We start from the raw sequence: 20,876 nt of genomic DNA, 5'->3' as shown, positions 1-20,876 counted from the left end.
GGGAAGGGGATCCCCTGTGTGTGACTTCTGCTAAACAAATGCAGTGGCCTGCTAGGAACTGTGGCAGAACAGGCTACATGCATATTACACGTGTTTAAGCTGAAAAAGACTATGAGAAGACAGTACATTTGTTAAACTGGTTCAGATTTAATTCTGCAGCTGTTCCAAAGTATTGATCCTGGAGTCGTGCCATATTTGCTTTCATTAAAATCAATCTTTGCTTTCATTAAAATAAGTAGAAGGTATATTCATAGCCTTTGTGGGTTTGGAGAAAAATCTTGAAAATATGTATCCTAGGATATCTGTCAGAGTTCAAGGAAAATGACCCTAAGTTGTCTGTTAAGATGACATATGGGGGGTAGGCTGCCTCATTATTCGAATGGATGGAGTTAGCAACCCTGAGTCCTGTTGACTTTGAGATTCTTCAGAGATGTAAGTGATGGCACGATTTATGCTCCACACTGATAGTCAGTGTGAGACTAGATTACGGAGGGGAGAAATAAAGTACTGATATCTCCGAATATTTTTTATGTCTGTGTCTGATACGCTAATGTGTTCTCCTTTAAAGTTAATGGAATCTAAAAGTCCAGACTTCTTGGTCACCTTCTAAGAAATGTGTTGGGAAGTAAGACGTCAGGAGAGCACTGCTAATTAACACAGCACAAAGTAGTTCACAGGATTCCATCTATCGGATATGGTCAGTAATACAACAATGGAGAAAATTTTAATTTGGTCTTGGCACATTGCCTTTTCTTTCAAGTATGTTCACATTTCTATGAAAAAGCTTAGTGCCTTTTCTTTCAAGTATGTTCACATTTCTATGAAAAAGCTTAGTGCCTTTTCTTTCAAGTATGTTCACATTTCTACCAAAATGCTTAGTAGATACGTAAGTGCTCTTAATTTTGAGTGCTTTACAAGTGCTTGGTTCTCTTGACCTGAATACAAACTAGGTATTTGAAAAATAGTTCTTTTTACAAATGGAAGCAGTGGAAACACTGCCCAGGCTGTTAGTTAGTAGGGTAATCAGCATTGATGACTTCTGTCTTCTACTGAATTCCAGTTTCCTACTGCCCTGTGAAGTCCCCATTCCTCACTGCCTTTCCTTATTTAATTGAGCATTGGCTGAAGTTACATGATATGTTCTACTATAGGGCCTGATCCAGTATCATTGTTATATATAAATAAAAAGTGTTGGCTAAGAATGATCTAATATGTTTTTATTCATTGTGGTACGCATTGTGCAATTTTTATAATTAGTCATACTATGCAAATCCATTTAATTAAATGTAACAAGACTTGTTAATGTACAACTTGTATTTTATTGTTTTATTGGTGCGTATGTGTTCAAGGCGTTTGTGGATGATGAGATTCTTGCCTCCGTATTCACGTCTTTTGCTCTGATGAGTGAGTTTGAGTCAGAATAGGGCAGGGCTCCCAGCCTTCTCCTCAATTTTCCTATACATGGAAATGCACACAGGTTCAGTTTTAATTGACAGAAGGGAAAATGGTTAACGCTTACCTTCTGTCTGGTCACTTCTGAGGAGCTCTCAGCATCCCTTGGTCCAGTGTGTGGCACTGCGCATGTCAGAGGGACAGCTGAAACTGGGAAGAGGTCACCTCCAAGAGAAGCCTTCAGTGCCTGAGCACATGTGCCAAGGCATGTTTCCCGGTGGAGCTGCCTCCTGCTCCAGGGTCTTGTAGGCAGTGCGGCTGCCTGCTGGCACAGCTGCCTGCCTGTGATTCACCAGAACTGCAGTGGGTAAGGACGAGGTGGGGAGTGGAGAATCAAGTCTCCCACATCATGTGAGATGATTGCCGTGGCTGCTCTTATATTCTTCACTCGCAGGACTGTAGATGCTGTCGTCTTACTGTTTTGATCAAAAAATCTAGAATGTGCGGAGTCTTTGCAGCACATATGATGGGACCCATAAACAGATGGGCAAGCTAAAGGAGCCAAATAGTCAGAATAGTTGATGGGAAAATAAAGACCTAGTGTCTGCTTTTCATTTCCAGACCTAGCTGATTTAAAATTCATCATCCCTTAGGCAGATATGGTTAATAATTCTGATTTCAATTTATTGGAAAGGGAGATACTGATATGTGAAACCAGAATAAAGATGCTTTTGTTCAAACTCCAGGAGAGAAAGGGGAAAAGAGCTGAACCTGCCTTTCTAAGTTTGCTTTCTGAAGCATCTTAGTAATCCACTGCTGCTCCTGTCTGTTTCCTCAGCACGTATTTAAGTGGATGTTTGCTTAGAAAGCCTGAACAGTTCTGCTTTTTCTTGAGTTGAAGCACCTAATTCAATGGATGAATGAAGAATAAGTTCATGAAAGTACTGTGGTTTTATGGCCTCGACTTTAAGAAGTGAGTCGACTCATTGCTTATTTAAAGCTATTCAGAGTGCATCTATACTCTTGACAGCAGGATTCTCATTAGTCAAAAAGATGAAGGTTTCCCTTCTTATTCTCTAGCATTTTATATTCAATCTTACTGATCAATGCAAGGGGCCTTTTTTGCTTCCAAGAAGGTGGAAAGAAGAAATCAATGATTATATCAGATGTTTATACACTAAATACGGAAGTTGTTTAAAAAAAATTAATGTACTGCTGTAAGAATAATCTGCCAGTCCTTTATTATCTTGTATATAAAAGTGAGGCCTTAGAGATATCTTTGAAGAGAGACTTGGAAACCTCTGTAAAGACGAGGTTATTCTCTGTCCTTTTTTGACAATAAGAGGTAGAAGGAAAAGAGAATACAAGAGCAACAGTGGAAAAGATTAGGTGTGCATGATGTTTGAGACAGTGGTTGGCTTAATGGAAGCAAGTATTTTTTCTGATATGGTGGCTATTTTTGCTATTTCCAACTGAACTTTTCTTTTTCTTTCTTTTTTTAAGCCGGGGCAGGGGGAATCCTGTCTGTCTTTTTAAGGCTATTTTGCTCTGTCCTAGATTTACATGGCATTGAAAAGAAGGCTTCCAGTCCTTTGATGCTGAGTAAATAGCTGTTTTCTCACACAAGCAGGGGAAGGGCTCTACTTTCTCAGTTTTTTTGGCCTGATTTAAAACCTAGTGAAGTAGAAAGTAAATGCAACAAGATGAGTCTCCTGAAGGAAATTAGGGAGAGATTGAGTTTGGAGTTTAGTTAGTGTCCATATTCCGTATTCCAACATTGTCCTGCAAGGAGAAGGGAGTTGGACTTGATGACCCTTACAGGTCCCTTCCAACTCGAGATATTCTATGATCTAGCACTGTCTACATTATATATTTTTAAATGACTTCTTAAAAAAGGCTTTTGACATAGGTGATTAATGTTGAAAATGTCCATACAAAATATGATTATGTGTTTTCATGGGTAGGTGCATTGAATTTTTTTGGTGCACTGTTTTTGCAGAACAGGATGGGAGCTTTTAATTGTACCTTGATTTTCCTGATCTTTCTTTCCAAGAAAGAAACATTTGGACCCTAGTTCCCAATGGAACCTTATTGTTTCATGCTGGAAAAACATGTCTATAAATGCAAAATGCCGTATCCTTTCTTGATGCTACTATATAAGCTGGATACCTGCCTTGCCCTGAACCTCTCAGTACTAAGAAAATCAGAAATAATAGGGAAATATTGGCAGGCTGGAAAGGAGCATATGTTAAAATAATGTATTGACTTGATCTAATTCTTGATACAAAATGCACTTAAGTTGAGGGAAAGCTTTCCTTTTATTTTAAAAGGCCTTGAATCAGCATCCAAGAGCAGAACTAGAACAATGTTTATTTTGCTTTACAAATACTGTGACCCAGACCTGTCTCACGTTTGTGGGGTTTTTTTGGTTGGTTGGGGTTTTGGTTTGGTACCCCACAAGAAAATGATGTTCAGCTGTTAGCAGTTTTGGATAAAACTGAAGAACAGGATAAGAAAAGGATTGTGGGTAATGCTCTAAAAGTACTAAAGCACATGTGTGACTTCTCTGTTCAGCTTGTGGTTTTCACAGTCCAGGCTTTTCTTGCCTTTATTGTTTCAGTAGTTGAATAGTTACTGAGTAGCTCTCATAACAGTAAGGTCATACAAGGTATTTTAAAAGAGAAAAGTATTTTGTAAGAATCAATGAGTTCTTTCAGAAGAAGAATTACCTAAGTGGAGAAACTGAGGCTGGAGGTTGTAACTTACCTCAGCCTTTGGAGAACTTAAGTGTCAGAGAGCAGCAGTGGTGAGCAGGTGACTCTGGCTTCTGAAACTGGCTTGATGCATCTGTGCCTCAAACTTTTTTTTAATCCCTCTGGCTGGCAGTGGGTAAGAAGAGGAGCTTGAAGGCTGGAGATAAGCTAGTGGTCATATCTGGGGTTCGCAATAATGGCAGACTGTAGATTTTTGTGTGTGTTAAGACTTGTGTGGTTGCTTGCTCTTTGGGTATGGTGTTCCTTTAAAATAGTATTTTAACTGCTCTTACACTAAGAAAATAGCAGGAGAAAGACATGAAATTCCTGTAAAATGTAGCTTGATGAACATACAATGGGTGTCTCATGGAGTGGGAGGAAAAAGCTGTACATTGTGATTCAGCAATGTCTTGTGAGTGCTTCTGTTTGCAGAGCTTTTCATAGGCAATTTGTCTATAAATTTCTTTTGCCCCTTTTGCAATAGTATTATGATCCTGCATTCAGTTGGCTTGATTTTCTGTAATGTAACCTGGTGTGCCCAATGATACAAGATGGCTTCCAGTTAGTGCTACACCAAGTGGGTTTTTTTTTCTTGAAAACATACACTGGTATAGTTATCACAGCCTGACAATTCTTGTGAAAAGGTACAAATTGTCTTGTCTTCACAAGTTTTTTCTTTTCTGTTAGTTAGCAAACTTTTGTTGAATACTGTCTTTTGTCTTCCCCCTCCATGAAAGAGCATAAGTTACTAACTTCACACTGGCAAGAGTGCTTCACCAGGCAGTGGCTGTAGAACATGAACTTAGGTGCAATTCATTATACTCTAAATCACAGTAATGAGCTTCATGTAGTTTCTGGATAGCTTACAGGGACTGAAGCAATCCTGTGAATGAAAAGATGGCAAATCTAGAGTTCAGCCATTGAAAATTATCAGATTACCCATGGTAGACTACATGTAGGTATCTTGGTGACTCTTCTGGTCACTGGCTTCAACTTGCTTTTCATTTCATAGGCAGAGATATCAAGCCTTAATACCTGATGTTAAAGCAGAAACATCTATTAGCATGTTATAAATATTTACATTTCCCAGATAATATAATTACCCTAATAGTCTTTGTTCAAACTGCTGTTTAAGAGTGTTGCATATCAGATAATGTATTGTGCAGGTAATTATGCCTGTAGAATCCAGTAGGTGAAAGTGGGTGTGTTTGTGTAGTGGTTTAACTGATAATGAGTTTGAAAGTGGTGTAAAAAGGAAAAACCAAAAATTATCCAGTGCCCTCAAGATACACAGTTGACCTCGTTCCATCTTTTGAGAGTCTCACTCCATCAGTAAGAGCTCAACTGTGACTGTATTAGTACACAGTCTGACTAATGGTATGGGGAGGGGAGGAATCACTGATAGGGGCTGTGTAAGCAAATAGTTTGGGGGTTTGTTGGTTTGTTTGGGGGTTTTTTTTGAAAGAATTTAACAGCTTTGCTACTAAAATTATCCACCACTTTGTTCCCTCAAGGGAATGTTGCTTTCATCCCGGTTTTCATATAGAAGCTCCCACATAGCTGAGACAAGGCTGAAATAAAGCTTTCCTGCTAGGGATACCTCAGGAATTTCTTTTTCTGCCCTAAACCAGTGGATGGAGGGAGGGGATTTGTCAGTACAGTCTGGTTTTATGCAGAATTGGTACCTTTTTATGCATGTTTAATAGTTTTATTAGGAAGATGTTTTTACAAAAAAACAAGTACCTAAAGTTATGTGGTATCTTCTATTGTAACAGGTGCCTTTCATTTGTAATAGGTTGCAGGTAGCTAGGGTGATATTTCAGTAGGCATTTGGAAACATGTTTTGGGCTGGCATAGTTTTTAACCACAGAGGCCTTGAAATAAAATCATGCTACATAAGCTGAATGTGCTGTTGATCCTTTTCCTCTGTCAGAATTTGCCTCTCCATTAGTAAGTCAACAGAAAGAAATATGCACCAACGCCTCAGTTGCCTGTGTGTCATAGCTCAAATCCATCTTCACCAGCCTCTGAAGCACTAAACTTAGTCATTACTATGTTTTGTACTGAGAGCAAGTCACTCTTACGGGTGCAGGGGATCCTACAAGGACCAAAGCAGGCATTCTCAGTCTTCTAGCTGTTCTCCATGACTCCTCAGATAATAGGGAAATGGAGACACTGGAACAGTTATCATACCTGTAAGCTTCAAAGGCCCTTTGGAAGCCCCTCCAGTTAGGTGTATTTTTTTGTTAGATACTTTTATATGTTTTAAAATGCCTATTTAAGTAGTTTAGCAATTAAAGGTGATTGATTAACAGAATGTTTAAAAGGGCAGGAATCCTTTCTTAGTGACTCAAAACAGTGAAAGGGAGTAGAGTGCTATTTAACTAAGTGCCATGTAAGTGTTGTTTTCTGTTACTTTTGTTCTGTCGGCAACAGTCTTGGGCACGTATGAAAAGTATTCATGGTACTACCTACCATCCTCTTTTTGTGGCTATGTGTGTACTGTTACGTAGTATTTGTGGTAGGCATTGAGTGGGTGGGATTTGAGGAATGGAGCTGTTTCGCTTGCAGGATGAAGTAGTAGCCTGTATAAACCTTGGAAGGCAAATTGCTGAGCTAAAGAACAGCTTGTGTTATAGCTTTTTTCTTACTCCGTTTTTTTTTTCTGTCCACGCCCTTTAGTACAAAGCTTCTTTAAATGTAGACAAATGTCATCATGTATAGCTTCCGTGTACGCCCAGACAGTGCAAGGTGTAGCCAAGTGGCAGGACGGAGCCAGTAGGAAATATGTACTGCAGGGGAGCTGCAGGCTTGGTTCAGAACTGGTGCCCTCCTGCAGAATACTTGTGTTTTGGCTGGATGTTTTGTGCCCACTCTGGAGAAGAAGGAAGAATGGTCCAGCTGAGCCTTCAGGTGGTGCTGTGTTCTCCATCCACTGGGTTCCTGGCTGATGAGCCTGAGGTGTGTGAGAACAGAGCTGTCCTGCCAGCTGAGCATGATCCCCTGTAAAGAGCATCCCAGGCCACTGTGATACATATCATATTGACTGTCATAAACTCTGACCCTTCTTCTTCAGTATTGTTACCCATGTCATTGAGGTTACCCATTGTCATATGTCTGTATAATCCTGCATTTTCAATATGAGCCACCTGCAGACTTGTCAACTAATGTATGTGCCATCTCGTGGCAAGTGATCATGTTACATCAAGTTTCTCTGTAAAAAAAAAAAAATCTGCAGTGGGGAAAATCCTGTAATTTTAACGTTATAGAGATGTTCTAGCTTGCAGTTCTTCTTCAGTAGCATTTTTAAATGGTGAGTGCACATTGAATTAGAGAGGTGGAAGTGGATAAAAATTAAGGTTGCACAGGTAGAACATCCAGCATGTTGCATAGTGGTGTTTGGAGCTGTGAAGAATGGAACATGCAGATTGCAAAACTTGTGAGCAAGTGCTCTGTCATAATGGCTAAAGAAGATCCAGAATGCCAGCATATGAAGGAAATCCAACTAATTAAAAGCACCCAGGCTGTTTGTATTTTGTCATTTTGCAAAGTGAACATTAGTGGTTGGTGCTGTAAAACTAATGGTGTGGTACAGAATATTGACTCCAAAAGTCCTATCGTTGTCCTATGTTGTCTGTACAGGCTAGAAATCCTGATTTTTGAGTTTTCACACATGGAAAAGAATGTTCCAACACCTGCCTGTAATTGTGGGTGTATGCACTCCTAATGCAAAAGGTATGCACTGCATAGGAAGGTGATTAAGTTAAGGGGTGGGGGGGGGACACCCAACACACGCGTGCGTATATGGAAGAAGACTCGCCCTCATTGTTTTAGTTTAGATTAGGCTAAAATTTCTAAACATGAATAAACAGAGCAGCTGGCAAAATGCAGGTTGGTGCCTGGAGCCTTCCAGGCTTCTTTTCACTCGGTGCTCATCTGCTTGTGCAAGCAGAGCTCCGTCCTCCCGCCGCCCTGCGCGGAGGAAGGAGCAGTCAGTCCCTGCTGCCGAGGTGCTTCTAGCTTTCCGCGAGCGGGTGGGAGACAGCGTTCCTGAGGCCGGCTTGCTGCAGCTGAGGAGACAACACTCATAGACCCCCTTTGATTAGGATGTGTCAGTGTTGTCAGGGCAACTGTTAACAGCGGCGTATCATATTTTCTCCTTGTGTTGCGTGCTGAATATTTTAGCATGCTGTAGCTGGAAGAGGGTTGCAGGGAAAAGGGTGCTGCGGCAAGGAACCTGGAGCTGTGGGCTGGGATCCAATTGAACAGGTTAAGACAGTGAAGAGCAGCGTCCAAACCAATGTGCCTTTAATTAGGGCTTTTCTTGAAGCTGGGGAAAGACTGCAAGCCTTTTGCTTCCGACTGGATGTTGGTATTTGTCAGCTGTTTGCATACTGCTTATCCGTAGGGGATCTATTACAAGTGCTCAAATGAACAGGCAGTGTTGCAGCTAGCAGCTAAGCAGGGGCTGCAGTTTCTTACATTTTTTTTTTAATAAGCAAGAGGCAACAGCAACATGCCCGGTTCAATTACTGCCCTCCGACAAGAGAGATTGAAGAAAAGTGCCAGGCCAAATCCCCTGGGTTTATTCACCATTAACGAAGAGGATGAGCAGCTCAAGAATGGGAATTCCAAAAGACCGAAAGGTATGTTGCGGTTCTGCAGCGCGATCAGGGCTGTGTGTGGAGTACGCTGCACAGGAGGCACAACATTTTATTAGCTCTTCTGTGTGCTATAGAGAGTCTGTAAGTGACTGGTGCAGTTTGGCAATGCATATTGGCACCCACAAATGCACTATGCATGATAGGTGTCTGTATTTAAATCCCCTGGATTGTTATGCAATAATCTGCTTTGGAGATGAAGAAAAAATACTTTTTAGTTATTAACCCCATTTTTTCTAGTAGGGATGAGGGTCCTGCATCAGAAATATATCCGTGAATTTCTGTGTGTCTTCTTTGATTTCTGTATACAGTCCGGATAAACACCTGTAAAAAACAGTGATTGTAGGCTTGAAGAATACAGAATGCAATACCAGCCTGTTATAGAAGACAGCTTTGCCAAAGACAATGTAAAATTAGCAATACTTCCGTTCGTGCGCATAAGGGGCAGTGTGCCTTTGGCAGAGTATAGAAAAATACACATTGTTCAAATACACTGACTTTGAGAAGTCTGACAAAAAAACCCCAAACCACAAAAAAGCCCCAACAAATTGTAAATGCTAAAGAAAAATATTCATGGTGTTTAAGGTAGGTGAGTGGTGGTGGTGGTGGAGGGATGCTGATGGCCACTGATTTATAAAAGAGGTCTCTCAAGCCTGTGTAGCCACTGTCTATCTTACACACTTACATAATGTAATTAATGTTTTCCACATGGATCCTAGTGCTTAAATTCTGTTGGTCTAGGAGGGATCCTGCACCTTACAACTGTGACTGGAATTTTAAGTTTGACAATTAGATTTTTTTTTTTTTTTTGGTGATCAAGTGATTCCATTTATGTGAGCACTCATTTTTGTGGTCTTATTTGGGGGGGGGGATTGTACCAGATTTTTTTTTGTTTACAAAACAAATGTTAGTTTATAGCCTCAAGACAGTGTTTCAAATTTCAGATGTTGCCATTCTACCATGTAACAGGAGAGGCTAGCAAGCATTTAAATAGCAAATTTATAGTATGTATATTTATTAGAGCTGAATCACTTACAGCTAACTGGTTATTTTCTTTTTCTTGAAGGAAGAAGGTAGCTTGGTAGCTGTTACAAACAAATTTAGAACTCAAGGTTGAGTTTGCAGCTTGCACTTTTTTTTTCTCAGAATAGGAATGAACCTGACAGATTTGAGTGTTGTCATAAAATATATATTGCTAGTCATTGTTAATGTGCCTAATGTGTTAGGGTCTTGTGTACGTAGTAACTTGCTCTTCTGTATATTTGAAACTGCCCATATAACATTGAGATGCAAACTCTAGTGTGAGGTTATTGAGTTTTTAATGTTTTAAGAAGCATATTACTTTCCTTTATCAGCCACTGGATGACTTCTAAGGTCAGCAGTCCACAAAGCTAAGAATCAATAATTTTCCTGGTTTTGTTCAATGGCACTGATAGTTTCCCAGGGTAAAAGTTCTTTTTGACTTAGCTAGTGTTTTCTACTTGCAGCAGTTATACAGATGTGCTTATCCTTTGCCTTTCTTGTTATACCTGAGATTCCATTTTTGATTATTTCTTTTTTCTCTTGTTGCTGTGAAATGTAAGTAGACAAATGTGCGCAGGAGCACAGACAGCAAACTAACAAGAGCATGTGGTTTTAATAAGATAAAAATTTGGTGGCTTACCTTGAATGCTCCTAGTGAGAAATAATATAGGAGGCTGTACAAAATATTTCGAAAGTATACTCATTTGTTTTTCTTTTACTAAATACTTAAAATGGCTCATACTATCTCTAGAACACCATTTGCACACTGATACATGTAGTTATTTACCCTTCTGTACATCTGAATGTGTTATCAGTGGTTAGGTGGGTTAGAGCTGGAATGCCTGGTCATGGAGAATGCATGTATTCAGGGTGGTGTTCTCCCTTCCCTTCCCAGTTCCAAGCAAGGTCACTCTAGTGCAGCTCTGAGCTGAAACGTAAGATGTGTGATGGACCCATGTGAGGCTTTCTTGAGTCTTTAAGAGACTGTTCTGTTGTTACTTTACAGTGTTTGCTTTGTCTTAGTTCTTTACCTGTCCTGTTTGCTCAGCAAGCACCTTCAGCTGCTGAGATGTTTCTTTGTTATTTTCACCACGCTAGCACACACTAAGTCAGTGTCATCTTCAATGGGAGGTGGGCTACATGTCTTCTTCATCTGCAGTTTCTGTAATCATGCTGGACCTGTCTTTGTACAGCAGTTCAAAACCTAAGAGGCCTTTAATGGATCTGATACTCCAAAGTAATAAAACAGCTCATTCCTCCATTAAGGATATTTGAATATCATCATAAGTTCTAAAATAATTGACGTTTTGGTAGTTCAAGTCTTCTCAGAATACTTAGACTCTATTAGAATTTGTATGAGAGTTGTTTTTGTCATCTGGGAAACATATTTTTGTGGATCATCAAGTGGCTAACGTTTGTGAGATTTTTCTGTAAATTGATTTTGATATCAGCCATTTCTTTTCTTGTCTTTGGCTGCCTGTATTGTAATCTGAGAAGTCTGGTAGGCAATGAGTTTGTTCTTCTAGTGTAAACAAATAATGAAAATGTTTGTCAAAGTTTTGTTGTTGTTGTTGTTTTTTTAATCTGGAGATATTAAAAGCCTGCAGTGATCTTTGTAGCAATGTGCTCCTGATACTTCCTTTCCTTTGATGTGAATAGTATACACTGCTTCTTTACCAAATATTTTAACTTCCTTTCCTCCTCTTGTCTTTGGGTCAAGGCCTGCATTTTTGTTACGTGTCTGTATAGCGGCCACTATTGCAGGGTGTTGAGGTGCAGCTGTTGCATAGTAGAACAGTGCAAATAAAAATGACTTTCAATTGCCTTTTTTACTTTTATTAACATCCTCTATTCTGCTCTCCTGTTATAACATACAAGAATTGTGCTACATAGTGCACTCCTCAATACAATTTGTACAGGTTTACAGAAGCTTATTTTGCACTTGAATTAGTTTTGGTTTTAGTCATCAGCTTTCCAGCAGTTCTGCAACTATATCCACAAAGAAACCAGACAAAAGAGGCACAGAACCACACACTTAACAGCTTCAGTGTTCCCTTAAAGTTTGTGTTGTAAAACAAATACTGTTTCTGTGACTGAAGACAGTGTGTGAATGTCGTTCTTTATGTAAATCACAAAGATATGTCTAGGTAGATTAGTGTTTAATTAAAGGTATCCATCCTGTATGTGTGAACTTTGGCCTCAGCCATTCTTTGAATTCAGACACAAGCAATTCAATTCACCTTAGCATTTCCCTCTGCCCTGTTGATTTTGTGCACCTTGGATGTAGTCTTAATAACTCTGATCCAATTTTATGAAATTTTAAAGTGATGCCTCCTCTCCTTCCTCTTGGGGGTGGGGGGAATACTTTCTCAGACTATTGATAATACTGTATTTCTAAAACTATCATTTGAAGAGCGTGGAAAAGTAATGCTCATATTTCTGGATTATAAATTTGAATAATTAATAACTGAAATAGCTACCTTATGAGATTTATGGCAAATGAATGAAAAGAAGTCTCAACTAACATAACAAAGGAATCCTGCACCTGCCTGCTTATTTAAAACTGATCAAGGCAGTGTACATCTAATCCGCTGAGTGAGTATCACTGCTAATAAAAAGCTAGACATATATGCTTTAGGTTTCTGAACAGTAACACTGATTCTTTGTCATCTTGAAAACAAGAAAAGGGCTTTTTCCAGTCTTTTGGTGCATGGCAGCAATGTCTGTTATTACCAGCAGATTTTGCCGCTGTTGGGTGGATGGTGATGTTTTTGTGTAATGCTCATTTTGGATGTAGGCATTGCTCATCCAGAGAGATGAGGGAGATTTCTTGACATGACTGTTTATGTGCTTAGTCTGTGTTCTGCATGTATTGGGGAAATAAATATTCCTTGTTAAACTCAGTTTGGCTAACTTTTAATTCAGTTGTTGTTTTGTTGCTGTATGTCTATACCCAAACACAAACTTAAGATACCTGAAAGAAAAGGGAATTTGGCATCTTCAAGGGCACTAAACTGATAGTCCTGGAAACTGAAACCGTATATCTACAAAACAGGTACTGCATGGGGTGTGGAAGTGTAATCTTACCCACGCTGCGGAGTCTGTGCCTCAGGCTGGATCTAGAATGACAGCCTGGCCTCTGGCTTCCACCACGCTTTAAACCAGCAAAACTGCCTGGGATGGTGGGTCTCCCAATGGGCCCTCTTAATGCTAGTCAGTAGGCTGACCTCTGGTTTGTTTTGAGCAGAACAGTGAGCAGCTGTTAAAAGGCTGGTGAACTGTCTCACCAAAATCAAGTATTGGAGATTTTCATGACAGTTGGTAGCCTTATCTTGCTCATCTGCATTTGAGACAAAGTTAGGGGAAAGAGTGGGTGGAAGGAAGGAGAAGTACCAATTCTCATTACAATGCTGGTTGTGTAAAGGGGCAGGGCTGAGAACCTGGACAATGTGGTTTGTGTCCTGCATCTTCAAGTGAGTTCTGCTAATGTTTCTCTACACTTCCTCTTTCTTTCTGCTAGCCAAGGCCAGAAGAGGGATTCAAAAGTATCTGTGACTTTTTTTCTGGCCATTTGTTTAAAAACAGCTTTCAAAGTATCTGGGAGGTACATTCTTAAAAAAACCCTTTTTTCATTACCTAATTTGCAGCTGTTGGGGGTGCAGAAGGAAGTCGTGTTTTTTCAGGAAGCTACTACAAAGCTGTCGTCTTTGTAGGATTTCACTGTTCATAGCTGTAGGTGCTGGGTAGCATGAAACAACTTATTTGTAATAAAGACAAAGAGATCCTAACATGAAATAATTTGCGGTAAAGCAAAGAGACCGTGCTGGAAGTCTCAGGGATAGCAGGGAATATGTCTGCAGACCAGTGGAGCAAATCTGATTTGTTCAGTCCCTCTGGCTTTCAGAGTGGAAGTCCCGGGTCTGAGGACTTGGCTTGTGTTGGTTGTAACAAAGTCTGCTCATCAAAGTGTGTGCTGGGATTACTGAGAGTTTATCTATGCTGGGTAAGAATCATCTTACACTTCTAGCTCAGCTCCGTGAGAAGAGGCTTTCACTGCTGATTCTGGAGGATTGTGATTGTGTGGGGCGAAACAGCCTGTGATGTATTCGTATGCTCAGGGAGCATACTTGACATGGAGTATGTGAATGGTAAACGTCCAAAAAAGTACAATATTAATAGTCTTTAAAGTTTAAGATATTAGTTAAAAGGAATTCAGGTTAACTTGGTATGTGAACTGAGGATAATCCTAATTAGGGAAAGATTGAATTTTGCAAAGTAACTTTTGTACGTAAATAGGGTTATTTCAACCAAGATATAAATGATGACATAGTATTTATCAGAGCTGTCCATGTGAGAACAGGGTGCAGTATTTGGTTACTGTAATTGCAGGATAGAATGCTTGTTGAAGTTGCAGAAAGATTGGAGTTCAATTTAATTTAGACAACTCTCAAGAAAGTTTTATAGAATAAGAAACACTGCTCATGAAGGATTGATAGCAAGCAGTGGAGTTTCTTCATTATTCACTGTTACCATTGTAAAAGCAGTGGCTTTAAAAAGCTTGAATTGGGAATACAATTCCAACTGTGGGGAAAATAGCTGCAAAAGCAATGTAGGTTTATGGCCATTTCTTATGGGAGAGAGAGAAACCTGGAAAGTAGTACATGTGTCCAAGGATCTTTAAATTCTTTGAGGTCTTGTTGCATTCTTCTTTTTTTCCCCCTGAAAATTGCAAATAATACTCTTTCAAGGGTTTTATACAGAACATGCCATTGGAATAAGACGACAGCAAGAAATGGACCTCTATGCCCTATCTGTACCACATCACACATGCCTGGGTAGTACTATGTTTTTATTTTACAGTGGAAAAATGAGGCAATAGCTAAGCACATATTTTTAAAAGAAGTATGTTGCAGTTAAATACCCTGATGTTTTTGTGATTGTGGTGGTGTCAAGAGTCTTGGCACTCTTGCTGCTGTTTGCAAGCTTGCTCAGAAACTGCCGTATCCATTCACTCCTTCAAAATTGTCTTTGTAGCCAGGTACATAGAAGTCTGGCTTTATTTTTAAGAGAAGACCTTTTGCTTGTCATATTGAACTCCAGAGAAATTAATGAGCACTGGCCCAGAGTGTTGCTTCTGGCCATGAGCAAGTGATGATGGAACTCTACTCATTACTGGGCTCAGCTGAATCAGTGGGAGTACATAATTTTTTCTTCCTGCACAAACTCACCCATGTACATTCTTTGCTTATTCAGATACCCACAGAGTACTTTCTGTGCTTCTTTTTTTTTCTTTTTCTTTAAATTCAGTCTGTACTCTACAACTGGAGAACTTGTTTTTCTGGTATTTGAGAATTCAGAGTTCTAAGTGAAAGCATCTCAAAAGAGTTTTGTATTAGTATCAGAAGTCTCTTTGGAAGTGACTGGGGGGGGGGGGGTGTTTGTTTGTTTTTTAAGCCATGGTACGGAATTATTTAACCCAGTCTATCCAACCTCAGACAACAACAGTAATGTGCCAGGAGAACAAATGCCACAATGATTGATGCAATTTGCTCTATTTTAATTAACTACCTTCACTCACTGAAGGTGCATCTCACAGTGCACTATTTTTCTAGCCAAGCATTACTTGAAACTCATATATATGAGTTTCACCTGCATTGAGTGGAAGCATGATATGAGTAGATGCTGATGTCTGTGGGTCAGATCTGTATAATGAAGGTGAGGGAGGCTACAGGCAATGTTTAATAAACAAATAAAAATGCAGATGAAACATCAGAAATCAAATTAGGGATTACTCTAAAACTTGGGCTTTTACATCTTGTTGCTTGAGGCAAAGTATTTGTCTCTTTCAGAGGAGTGGAATCATGTTTACCAAATTCTACACAAAACTCCCATCTCATTGATTTATAGTTTGACTATGACAGCCACTGAATAGCCAAATTGTCCCAAACCCCACCTTAGTGATCTGTATGTATAGATGTAGTGTAACTGCTTAGTCAAGCTCAAGACAGGAATGACTAGGAATAGCATGCAGATTGTTTAAATTTTTCTTTTTACACTAGCAGTTTCAGAGGAGAAGCACTTGAATGTTGGCTTCATTTTCTCCTTTAAATGATTAACTTGCTGATAATGGTTAGAATAAACAAAGTTCCAGTAGGCAGGTCACTGCAGCTTAACTTGGATGCAGGTTTCTCCAGAAAGCCGAATTTGTCCCTGTACTAGAGGGGGAGACAAGGGATTTGGGGCAGGCTATGCCAGTGGACAGCTGAACTGCCATGTCAGTACTGACAGAGACCTGAGGCTGCCCTGTGTGTGTGTTTGTGCTGGGAACTGTTGAGTTGTTTTGAACTAGAGTAATACCTTCTGTAGTTTCAATGGGATAATGGTACAAGATTCTCTCTAATTGTTTGCCAGATTAAAAATCCATTGAAGTTTTTGTTCCCTTTTATTAATGCTGGGCAAATAGATTATCTTCCATTTGTTTCAGATCTGTTGAAGCTTCGTTTTGCTCTTTAGCTCTGTAGAGGCAACAGTTTTTCTCAGGGATTAGCTATGCTTCTGTAGACTTGACTTCATGTCTGATTTATAGAGTTTATCTGTGTAGATGTCAACAAGAGGAAACTGGGTTTGGAATCAAGAGTTTGAGCAAATCCAGCACAGGTATCTGCTGAGACTGGTGGGAAGCAAAATGTGGAAAGTAGCACAGATTCCAAATCATAGAAATCTTCCAGTTGATGTCCTTCACTTAAGAATAAAAATTTAGTTAGCTGAAGCACTCTTCCTTTTCTGGTACTAGTGTCTGTACAGCTGGCTTCAGGGAAAGCCGGAGTTTCCTGTTAGAAGTCATAGTTGTGGATTTACAATTGGTCCTTAATCTCAGCAAGTGGTTTTCAGTAGTGTGTGTTGAAGGCCAGATTTACAATCAACTTGAAGAGGAGGCAAAGTGTCAGTTTGCTTAGGAGTTGAGAGTTACCCAAAACCCTCAACAACCCGGGAGAAATACTCAAGGTACTGGAAGTCCCAGAAGGCACTAAGTGTACTTAGAAACAGAATTTGTAGTTTGGTTGCTGGCTACCTGCTCTTCAGTCTTTATTTCGCTTGTTTAATACTGCTACAGTCTGAACATCCAATCATGCCTACTAATTGGCCTAGTCTTTCACATGGAGGTTGATTCCCCCCCACCCCCCCCCCGTGAGAGACTGAAAGAGTTAATGTCTCAAACATTGTGGTGGGGCAAGTTCTGCTTAAAGACAAACGCTGCACAGCAAGGAACCAAGGTGAAAAGCCCATCAGCTCAGACATCAGCAACAGGAGGGGGAGGGTGTGCTGGAGGCTGCGCAGCTCCCTGTTCTGATAAGCTGTTCTGATACAAAGATCAAACAATGGCCAGGTCTGCAGGGAAGGAGAAGTTACTCTACAAATGACCCCTGAAGCCCAAAGGCTCACAATCTGCTCATTAGCCTGACGAGTTCGGCTGCCCACCCGAAGGAGGGGCAAGGATGATAAAAGGACACAAACTGAAGCCCCGTAAGCATAAGCCCCTTGGAACTGGACCCCTCGGCTGACTGAACCAACGCTGGACCCAGGACCAGTGAAATCTTTCTCTCTTCCTTTTTCTCTCTCTGTCTTCTCTCTTTCCTTTTCCTCTTCCACAATCCCTACACCTCATCTGTTTCAAGACATAAACCGTTGACCAAGTCTGAGACTAAGAGTAGATCCAGCTACCCCTGGGACCTTCTCTGAGGAGGAGTCTAGAAAGCAAAGGGATCTGCTCTGAACCTCATGACTTGATGGGAGGGATCTCCTTATTCCCTGAATTGACATATATGGTTACCCTGGGTTACACGGTTTACAGAAGTAGTCTTATGCCAGTTCCTGTTGTGAGAAACCCTGCCACCTACTACCACGCCTTCCCAGTTCAGTTTGCTTCTGTCATGAATAAAATCTTCAACTGATTGTTTGGTGTCGGTTCACCTTACTTTAGCCCGAGGGAATTTCAAATCAAACACGACTCCCTGCTCTGTCCCGTCTGGGTCGTGACACCCTCCCTAGTCAGCTTTCTTTTGGGTCTTCCTCTTACCTCTGAAGCAGATGTAGGGACAACTGTCCTTTCACAATCTGGCATGTCAGGTACAACTGCTCACAGATCTCTTCTGCGATCTGCTGCTGATTTTTTTGTTTAGCATTGGAGGGTTGTGGAATGAGGCTAGTGCCACTGCACACCCCTGCAGCCAGGAGATACTCTAGCTGGGGGAGTTTTGTCTTCAGAAGAGCCTTGCTGTAGCCTAGTGCCATAACCACCTCCTATTGCGTGATATGCTGTGCTAGAAATATGCTCTCTTTCTTTATCAGGAACGGGGATGCTTCCTGAAGGATCTGAGGATAGTGGATGACACAGAAAACCTTAAGAATTTTTATTGTCTGTGCTGGGACACAGTGAGGAAAAGGACTGAGGAAGTAGCGTACACTTTCAAAAATAACATTTCTGCATGATGCCTGAATTCTAATTTAATTGATGGGAATATGATCGTAGCGCTGATGTCTTGGGCAGAGACAATCTGACTAGCTGGAACTAGTTGAAAGTCCAGTGAAAGATTCTGGACCTATAATCTCATAACATCCTAAAACATACTGTTAAGTGTGCTGAAGAGGCTTGGTTTTTCCATTCTTGAATTCCAGATCTTTCAGCTTCATTTTAAACTCCTGCGCTGGCAAGGTTTATTATAGAAGTGCTGACAGAACTTTATTCACACTGTTGTATCTTGGTGTACAGAGCTATCTTGTTTCTCAATCCTGCTTCAGAAAGCTTTTCAGAAAGCTCTTTTGGAAATGCAGGTTTATCCAGTTACCCGCCCTTGACATGAGAAGTCATCCTTTTACACAGCCCATTCTAGCTTTGGGTTTTTTCCTTTTTCAGAGTCAGTTTCCTCATTGTCTGCCTGTTGACTAATGCACTGATGAAAACTACAATACTAGATTTTGGCTTCTATGCTAGGACACCATGAATGACATCAAATGTGGCTGAGCTGTTTTTGAAGACACAGAGGTGTCATGTCAGTGGAGTTCACACTTGTTTATGCTTCTGAGTGCAGCAGTGGCAGTATGGTGGAAAACAAACTGCTGAACCTTCTTGCTGGTCATTCCTTCTTATTTGTAACAGCTATCTCACTGGGGAGTGTGCACCCCAGCTTGGACATGCAGTCCACGCAAACTCTGGACAGTGCTACTTTCACATTTTGTGTGCATTCCCCTTCACTAGAAAAATCAAAACATGTTTACCTGTTTACCTCACTTTCTTATTCCCTGCAGCAAAGGAATAAAAAGTAGTCTGTTTAAAAAAAAAAAAAACAAAACAAAAACCAACCCCCCCCAAAACAACAAAAAAAACCCAAACCCAGAACCTAACCAATCTTCTCCAGCTATCTAGCTATGTTAAAGTGCTGTGTTTAGTTGCAGTCTGAACTGCAAAATAAGAGGGTAAAGGGGTAAAGAAAAAGCAGATGGCAGTCGCCATCTGTAAACCAGAAAAGGACAGCAACAACCAGCTGCTGAGTGAGGTATTGGCAATAAAACCAGGCTGCAGACCAAGCAGCTTGTGCTTGTCATTGTGCCTGGGTTAACAGCATTTTGGTACATTATTACACTTCCAATCTGTCCTTTCTGAAATACTCCATAATGTATTTATTTACTTTTGTGCTAGGATTCTTCTTCACTGGGTTATTCTCAAGTTTAAGAAACACAGCTTTCAACTAGTTTGTGTTCAGGGAGTTTGTGAGCTTTGCTGTCCCTGTGAGTTACCTGGATTGCTGCTGTAAACCACATCTTAGATGCTCAGTGTCACTGAAGACTGTATGCAGAGTAGCTTGGTGTCGTGGTTTAACCCCATCCAGCAACTAAGCACCACACAGTCGCTCACTCCTCCCCCACCCAGGGGGATGGGGGAGAAAATCGGTAAAAGAAGTAAAACTCGAGGGTTGAGATAAGAACAGTTTAATAGAACAGAAAATAAGAAACTAATAGTGATAATGATAACACTAATAAAATGACAACAGCAATAATAAAAGGGTTGGAATGTACAAATGATGCGCAGTGCAATTGCTCACCACCCGCTGATCAACACCCAGCTAGTCCCCCAGCGGCGATCCCCTGCCCCCAGTCCTCCCAGTTTATAGACTAGATGTGGCATCACATGGTATAGAATACCCCGTTGGCCAGTTTGGGTCAGCTGCCCTGGCTCTGTCCTGTGCCAACTTCTTGTGCCCCTCCAGCTTTCTCACTGGCTGGGCATGAGAAGCTGAAAAATCCTTGACTTTAGACTAAACGCTACTTAGCAACAACTGAAAACATCAGTGTGTTACCAACATTCTTTAGCATACCAGCTACTAGGAAGACAATTAACTCTATCCCAGCTGAAACCAGGACACTTGGCTTTTCACTGCAATATGTTTAACATAAATCTTTGTAGTCAATAACTGATGCAGAGCACAGGAAAGCAGTATAGTGAAGACTGTGATGCTCACACCATGGTGATGCTTGTGGATGCCTCCTTTTTCTGTTAGACTTTTGTTTAATCTCCATCCTTACAGATTTTACTTGTTTGGCATCTGTGTGGTGAGCAACATTCCAAGGCTGAGATATTTAAGGTGATAGTATGACAGTTTGATCTTCCTCTCCTGAGAAATGAAGACAGCATCTCCATGAGTACAATGTGCTGGGAGTTCTGAATGGGCTCCTGACCCCAGGGTCTGCAGAGGTGATTTATGCTCATCTTAGCTCTGCAAACAGACCCTGCTATTGCCTGGCTGTAGAAAGGAGTTCAGTGTGTCTTGCTGCTACTAGCAGTTCCCTTTAACACTCAGTGAAGACTTAGCTTAAATTTTGAGGAAGTGCTGTTCTTTGGTCTTTCTTGTTATACTCCAGGCTTTGATTATGGAGTTTTCATAAACTTGTCCTAGGATTTATTTTCTAAAAGATCTAGATAATTGCCAGTAGCAAGCTCTTATCACTAATCGAGTCCCAGATGGCGAGGCTGTAGCTTTTTTTGCTATAA

At 40.6% G+C, this 20,876-nt stretch overlaps 1 protein-coding gene across 8 annotated transcripts in view; it reads left to right on the top strand.

Annotated features, from left to right (window-relative positions):
• MAP7 (microtubule associated protein 7) overlaps positions 1–20,876 on the top strand; it is a 127,173-nt gene that overhangs the window by 4,894 nt on the left and 101,403 nt on the right. For 3 of the 8 annotated variants that reach the window (XM_052784459.1, XM_052784458.1, XM_052784457.1), the window contains exon 1: positions 8,170–8,791. The exons of 1 other annotated variant lie outside the window; for it this stretch is intronic. In XM_052784459.1, coding sequence (XP_052640419.1) covers positions 8,662–8,791 — 130 coding nt within the window. In that variant the 5' untranslated portion in view covers positions 8,170–8,661. Of the gene's footprint in view, positions 1–8,169; positions 8,792–20,876 lie in introns of those variants that run through there. 4 more of the 8 variants (XM_052784467.1, XM_052784463.1, XM_052784465.1 and 1 more) reach the window with 2 other exon arrangements.

This window comes from Harpia harpyja, chromosome 4, assembly GCF_026419915.1.
Source record: "Harpia harpyja isolate bHarHar1 chromosome 4, bHarHar1 primary haplotype, whole genome shotgun sequence".
Lineage (NCBI taxonomy): Eukaryota > Metazoa > Chordata > Aves > Accipitriformes > Accipitridae > Harpia > Harpia harpyja.
The sequence above is the reverse complement of the archived record's forward strand: the minus strand, read 5'-3'. Positions and strand labels throughout refer to the sequence as shown.